Consider the following 7,957-nt stretch of genomic DNA (forward strand, 5'->3'; position numbering starts at 1 on the left):
AATTGGTAGTGCATAAAACAAGCCTCATATAGGTACCATATTTTTCGCCGTATAAGACGCACTTTTTCTTCCCCAAAACTGGGGGGGGGGAAGTTGATGTGTCTTATACAGCGAATACCTGCGGCCATCAAGAGCCGGGACCTGCGGCTAATACAGGACATCACCGATCGCGGTGATGCCCTGTATTAACCCTTCAGGTCATGGCGATCAAAGCTGAGCATTTTTTTTTATATGTATATGTGCGTATGTATACACACACACACACAGTGAAATAACTTAATTCTAGGGTTTAATAATCCAGTAAATTATTGTTTTCTCCCTTTATTCTTTTACTTCTGCTCTGGTAACAACAATAGCAGCCGACTTCGTCACTGGCATCTCTGTCATTACAAGTGAGTTGCATATACTAACCATCTGACCAGGACAGAACTGGTTACACTGGTTTGCCAATTAAAATGATATAGTATAAAAAAAATCTGCAATGTGAACGTAGCCTAGCACAATGAATTCTGAAGCTGTATTGTAAGGGTGCATGCACACCACGTCTTTGCTATACAGTTCCCGTATACGGTTTCAAGTTAAAAACTGCATGGAACTGTATAGAAAACCGTATGCATTGACTTAAAGGGGTACTCCGGTGAAAACCTTTTTTCTTTTAAATCAACTGGTGGCAGAAAGTTAAACATATTTGTCAATTACTTCTATTAAAAAATCTTAATCCTTCCAGTACTTATTAGCTGCTGAATGCTACAGAGGAAATTCCTTTCTTTTTGGAACACTAATGACATCACGAGCACAGTGCTCTCTACTGACATCTCTGTCCATTTTAGCAACCATGCATAGCAGATGTATGCTAAGGGCAGCATGGTGGTTCAGTGGTTAGCACTGCTACCTTGCAGTGCTGGGGACTTGGGTTCAAATCCCACTAAGGACAACAATAAATAAAGCATTATTATACTAACGTCAGCAGAGAGAACTGTGCTTGTAATGTCATCAGAGAGCATTCCAAAAAGAAAAGAATTTCCTCTGTAGTATTCAGCAGCTAATAAGTACAGGAAGGATTAAGATTTTTTTTATAGAATTTGCAAATATGTTTAACTTTCTGCCACCAGTTGATTTAAAAGAAAAAAGGTTTTCACCAGAGTACCCCTTTAACATCGTAAACCGTATGTCAAACGCATCATCCAGTTTAGTACGTTTCGCATCTTATACTGTTTTTGTCCGTTTTTTTTAACCCATACCCAAAACCGTAGTCTACCACGTGAAAAATTGTATGAAACCTAATACGTTTCTTTTTACATTGGAGTCAGTGGGAACCGTACAGAACTGTATGTGCGTAGGGTTCCATACGGTTTTCACCATACGGTTTTTGACTTTGCAGTTTTTTTTCTTGGAATTTCAATCAAACAAGTATTCAAAGTGGAGTGAAAAGTTAAAAACGTATACGTTTTTCTTTGAAAACGGATGCAACTGGACATCATTTTTCAAACAGTATACGGTTTTCAACCGTATATGGGTTAACATTTGTACACACGTTTTGATACAGTTTAGTCAGGTTTTGAGAAATCCGTTTTTCATCAAAAACCTGATATGGGAACTGTATTGCAAAAATGTGGTGTGAATGCACCCTAATAGGAGTCACCACTGCAAGTCAGTCCGTTAAGTTTTTTCCAACCTAGATGTTGGATTTATTATAAGGTGAAGCGTTTCGGAATCACAGCACCTCGGCGACCAAATGGAGGCCATGTAAAGTTCTGTAGACCATGTAGTTCTGCTGACCCAATACCTGCAATGATCAAACCTTACAGTGCCGCGTGCTTCATGGTATGAGAGTCCTGCCCTCAACCACATTATGCACCTTTGGGATGAACTAGATGGGAGATTGTGAGCCCAGGACCCAATGTCTGACCTCACAAATACTCTCCTGGTGAAGGGGCCAAAATTTCCAGACATGCGCCAAGATCAATACAAAGTCTTCCCAGGGGAGTGGAAGTTATTATAAGTGATCCTTTATATCAGTGGGTCTCCAAATGTGGCAAAACTACAACTCCCAGCATGCCAGCAGCCAATGGCTGTCCAGGGATAGTTTTAGAACAGCCGGAGGACCACAGTTTGGAGACCACTTTTCTACATTACAGCTCTCAAGCTGCAGCAAAACTACAGTAAAAGGCTATCTGGGTATGCTGGGAGTTGTAGTTTTGCAACATCAGGAGGGCCACAATTTGAAGACCACTGCTCTACTTTATATCTCTGCAGCTGCTGCAAAGCTAGTTGGCGGTCCAGGAGTTGTATTTTTGAAACATCTGGAGGTCCACAGTTTGAAGACCACTGCTCTACATAATAGCTCTACAGCTGTTGAAAAACTACAAGCTAAGGCTGCCTGGGCATGCTGGGAGTTGTAGTTTTGCACCAGTTGGAGTTCCTCAGGATGCGGACCCCAGCGTTACAGAGTGCCCTATACAGGACAGTTTACCTTCCATCCCCCCAACTAGAGAGTAACCTAGTAACACTGGCAGGGTCCCCCAATACACCAAACTTCTACATGGCACATCAGGGATCCTCAGTAAGTGGCATGACACTGCACCAGGTGATGTAAACTGGCACCAAGCCACTATGGAGGGGCTTCATACTGATGCCAGGGTAAAGTGCTGCTTGTTGAGCCTGGTGCCCTGTCAGAACTCCGCACTCGTATAGACACTTCACGTGTACCAGCCAGGTGCCCACACACACACCTGCCCCCTCACCAGGCCATGTACCCACACACCACAACACACGCTGCCCGGGCTGGGTGCGGCCTGACCCCGCTGACATACTCACAGACAGCACGCTCATCCGGAGCGGAGGCTCCAGCACACACGCCATCTTGGTCATCCCGCCTACAGCCGCACTTTCCACACACATACTTGTTTATTCACGCGTCCTCCCTGCGCACATGGTGGTGCGGGCCTATTGCAGTATATCATAGGAAATAAAGAGATTTTTTTTCGTGTTATAGGAATTTAATTTTATTTAGAAGGAAACGCTTCAGCCGCGTGGAAAGTGCGGCCCGGGAAACGGGAACGGATTTACTTGAAGTGACAGCTGCCGGGGACGGCGCCGCGCGCACATACTAGACGTGGGATTATTATTCACTGGGCACCAAAACAAGGGGCATGGCGGCAAGAGACAGGGAAAAACAAGGGGCATGGCAGCAAGAGACAGGGAAAAACAAGGGGCATGGCAGCAAGAGACAGGGAAAAACAAGGGGCATGGCTGCAAGAGACAGGGAAAAACAAGGGGCATGGCGGCAAGAGACAGGGCAAAACAAGGGGCATGGCGGCAAGAGACAGGGAAAAACAAGGGGCATGGCAGCAAGAGACAGGGAAAAACAAGGGGCATGGCGGCAAGAGACAGGGAAAAACAAGGCATGGCGGCAAGAGACAGGGAAAAAAGGGGCATGGCGGCAAGAGACAGGGAAAAAAGGGGCATGGCGGCAAGAGACAGGGAAAAACAAGGGGCATGGCAGCAAGAGACAGGGAAAAGAAGGGGCATGGCGGCAAGAGACAGGGAAAAACAAGGGGCATGGCTGCAAGAGACAGGGAAAAAAGGGGCATGGCTGCAAGAGACAGGGAAAAACAAGGGGCATGGCTGCAAGAGACAGGGAAAAGAAGGGGCATGGCGGCAAGAGACAGGGAAAAAAAAAGGGGCATGGCGGCAAGAGACAGGGAAAAACAAGGGGCATGGCGGCAAGAGACAGGGAAAAACAAGGGGCATGGCGGCAAGAAACAGGGAAAAACAAGGGGCATGGCGGCAAGAGACAGGGAAAAACAAGGGGCATGGCGGCAAGAGACAGGGCAAAACAAGGGGCATGGCGGCAAGAGACAGGGCAAAACAAGGGGCATGGCGGCAAGAGACAGGGAAAAACAAGGGGCATGGCAGCAAGAGACAGGGAAAAACAAGGGGCATGGCTGCAAGAGACAGGGAAAAACAAGGGGCATGGCGGCAAGAGACAGGGCAAAACAAGGGGCATGGCGGCAAGAGACAGGGAAAAACAAGGGGCATGGCGGCAAGAGACAGGGAAAAACAAGGGGCATGGCTGCAAGAGACAGGGAAAAACAAGGGGCATGGCTGCAAGAGACAGGGAAAAGAAGGGGCATGACGGCAAGAGACAGGGGAAAAAGGGGCATGGCGGCAAGAGACAGGGAAAAGAAGGGGCATGGCGGCAAGAGACAGGGGAAAAAGGGGCATGGCGGCAAGAGACAGGGAAAAAAGGGGCATGGCGGCAAGAGACGGGAAAAACAAGGGGCATGGCGGCAAGAGACAGGGAAAAAAGGGGCATGGCGGCAAGAGACAGGGAAAAAAGGGGCATGGCGGCAAGAGACGGGAAAAACAAGGAGCATGGCGGCAAAAGACAGGGAAAAACAAGGCATGGCGGCAAGAGACGGGAAAAACAAGGGGCATGACAGCAAGAGACAGGGCAAAACAAGGGGCATGGCGGCAAGAGACAGGGCAAAACAAGGGGCATGGCGGCAAGAGACAGGGAAAAAAGGGGCATGGCTGCAAGAGACAGGGAAAAAGGGGCATGGCGGCAAGAGACAGGGAAAAACAAGGGGCATGGCGGCAAGAGACAGGGAAAAACAAGGGGCATGGCGGCAAGAGACAGAAAAACAAGGGGCATGGCTGCAAGAGACAGGGAAAAACAAGGGGCATGGCAGCAAGAGACAGGGAAAAACGAGGGGCATGGCTGCAAGAGACAGGGAAAAACGAGGGGCATGGTGGCAAGAGACGGGAAAAACAAGGGGCATGGCGGCAAGAGACAGGGGAAAAAAGGGGCATGGCGGCAAGAGACAGGGGAAAAAAGGGGCATGGTGGCAAGAGACAGGGGAAAAACAAGGGGCATGGCAGCAAGAGACAGGGAAAAAAGTGGCATGGCGGCAAGAGACGGGAAAAACAAGGGGCATGGCGGCAAGAGACAGGGGAAAAACAAGGGGCATGGCGGCAAGAGACAGGGCAAAACAAGGGGCATGGCGGCAAGAGACAGGGCAAAACAAGGGGCATGGCGGCAAGAGACAGGGCAAAACAAGGGGCATGGCGGCAACAGACAGGGAAAAAAGGGGCATGGCGGCAAGAGACGGGAAAAACAAGGGGCATGGCGGCAAGAGACAGGGGAAAAACAAGGGGCATGACGGCAAGAGACAGGGCAAAACAAGGGGCATGGCGGCAAGAGACAGGGCAAAACAAGGGGCATGGCGGCAAGAGACAGGGAAAAAAGGGGCATGGCTGCAAGAGACAGGGAAAAAGGGGCATGGCGGCAAGAGACAGGGAAAAACAAGGGGCATGGCGGCAAGAGACAGGGAAAAACAAGGGGCATGGCGGCAAGAGACAGGGAAAAAAGGGGCATGGCTGCAAGAGACAGATTAAAAGGGGCATGGCGGCAAGAGACAGGGAAAAACAAGGGGCATGGCTGCAAGAGACAGGGAAAAACGAGGGGCATGGTGGCAAGAGACAGGGAAAAAAGGGGCATGGCGGCAAGAGACAGGGAAAAACAAGGGGCATTGCGGCAAGAGACAGGGAAAAAAGGGGCATAGCGGCAAGAGACAGGGAAAAACAAGGGGCATGGCAGCAAGAGACAGGGAAAAAAGGGGCATAGCGGCAAGAGACAGGGAAAAACAAGGGGCATGACAGCAAGAGACAGGGAAAAACAAGGGGCATGGCAGCAAGAGACAGGGAAAAAAGGGGCATAGCGGCAAGAGACAGGGAAAAACCAGGGGCATGGCAGCAAGAGACAGGGAAAAACAAGGGGCATGGCGGCAAGAGACAGGGAAAAAAGGGGCATGGCTGCAAGAGACAGGGAAAAACAAGGGGCATGGCAGCAAGAGACAGGGAAAAAAGGGGCATGGCGGCAAGAGACAGGGAAAAACAAGGGGCATGGCAGCAAGAGACAGGGAAAAAAGGGGCATGGCGGCAAGAGACAGGAAAAAAGGGCATGGCGGCAAGAGACAGGGAAAAAAGGGGCATGGCGGCAAGAGACAGGGAAAAAAGGGGCATGGCGGCAAGAGAGGGGAAAAACAAGGGGCATGGCGGAAAGAGACAGGGAAAAAAGGGGCATGGCGGCAAGAGACAGGGAAAAAAGGCATGGCGGCAAGAGACAGGGAAAAACAAGGGGCATGGCGGCAAGAGACAGGGGAAAAACAAGGGGCATGGCGGCAAGAGACAGGGAAAAACAAGGGGCATGGCGGCAAGAGACAGGGAAAAACAAGGGGCATGGCGGCAAGAGACGGGAAAATCAAGGGGCATGGCGGCAAGAGACGGGAAAAACAAGGGGCATGGCGGCAAGAGACAGGGCAAAACAAGGGGCATGGCGGCAAGAGACATGGAAAACAAGGGGCATGGCGGCAAGAGACAGGGAAAAACAAGGGACATGGCGGCAAGAGACGGGAAAAACAAGGGACATGGCGACAAGAGACAGGGTGGGATGGAGGGCACAGGGCTGTGTGTGCACCGACATATAGGAACTATTGCACTTTTGTTACATAGGACTTATGTTTCGGGCATCTACAGATGGGTATAGTAGTGCCAGTAGGTGCCCCTTATAGACAATGCCAGCAGTGTCGTCATCTTTGGACATCTGACATAAAAAAAAAAAAATGATAATTAACGCCCTCCAGATATGGCAAATGTAGCTTTTTCACCTGTTTAATTCTTCCGAGCCATAACTTTTTATTTGTATCAACAATATTATATTAGAGCTTTTTTTTTTTTTTTTTGCTATATGCTGTATTGTGCAACCAGGTAAACTATTTCTTGGTGTAATTAAAAAAAGAAATGCAATGGGGGGGGGGGACATTTTTATTTCTTTTATTTTGAGTTCACTGGACAGTAGGAAAAACATTCATATACGGATGCTAATGTGTGCCATACAGCATAATCTGCTTCCTATTGATTTACTATTAAAAAAATGTTTTTGGGGCATACACATTAGCGTTGTTGACTACATTTTTGCAGTCAACAGAATTTGACTGTAGCAGAAACAGTGAAACGGAGACAATAACGCAGTGTGAACGCATCCTTGGACAATGTTCACACAATGGAATGTCTGCCTGGAAAAATGTTCGCAGTCAGGCATCGGCAGAACATGCAAGTGCTAGGACTGCTCGGAGACGTCATCTCCATCGATGGCAGATTCTGCAGAAAGAATCAATACTTTGGAACGTCTATTATTTACATAAAGTAGACAATGTGAATTATGAACTAATTTATGCAACATGATTATATTTCTTTAACTCTTTCAGGACATTGGACATAAATGTACACCATTGGACTACCTACCTACCTGGCTACCTACCTAATTACCCACCTACATACCTGGCTACCAAACTACCTTTCTACATCCCTGGATACCTAGCTTACTACCTGGCTACATAACTACCTACCTACATACCTGGTTTAAAAAAGAAAACCTAATACAGGAAAATATTGGAAATGCAACAGTTTGGTTTGGGAGAAGTAATATGGGAGAACTAACATTAAAAAAAATGAAAACTCAATTATAACTCAGCCAGCATTTTTCTTAATAGCTGACATCGATTACAAATCTATTTACAACCATGCCAACCATTTTACAACTTTGCGACAATCAAGAATGTTTGGGGAAAAAACATGTACTGTAATATTTGAGAACAATACATAAATAAGGCTATGTTAACACTAATAAGAACACTATTGTCCAGGATATACGTCAGCATACTAGCATAAATGTACACCAACATATACTGTGGTGTTCCCACTTTGATTAAATGGATCAAACACATTTTACTAGTGATTACATATGATCCATTTCCAAGCATGTTCTGTTATTTTTCAGGACCCAAAAGAATTGCTTCCTGCTGATCAGCTAATAAGGGGCTGCTTGTATGAGGACTGATTCTTCATTGCTTACTGCTGTATTTGGCAACTACTGTACCTGGTATTCCTCTGT

At 47.5% G+C, this 7,957-nt stretch overlaps 1 protein-coding gene across 3 annotated transcripts in view; it reads right to left on the reverse strand.

Annotated features, from left to right (window-relative positions):
* The window catches only part of ARMC8 (armadillo repeat containing 8), a 77,954-nt gene extending 75,017 nt beyond the window's left edge, over positions 1-2,937 (reverse strand). Inside the window, exon 1 of one of the 3 annotated variants that reach the window (XM_056536788.1) lies at positions 2,818-2,937. In XM_056536788.1, coding sequence (XP_056392763.1) covers positions 2,818-2,901 — 84 coding nt within the window. In that variant the 5' untranslated portion in view covers positions 2,902-2,937. Of the gene's footprint in view, positions 1-2,732; positions 2,752-2,817 lie in introns of those variants that run through there. The other 2 variants (XM_056536787.1, XM_056536789.1) reach the window with 2 other exon arrangements.
* Positions 2,938-7,957: the final 5,020 nt, after the last annotated feature.

Source organism: Hyla sarda, chromosome 8 (assembly GCF_029499605.1).
Source record: "Hyla sarda isolate aHylSar1 chromosome 8, aHylSar1.hap1, whole genome shotgun sequence".
In the NCBI taxonomy this organism is placed as follows: Eukaryota; Metazoa; Chordata; class Amphibia; order Anura; family Hylidae; genus Hyla; species Hyla sarda.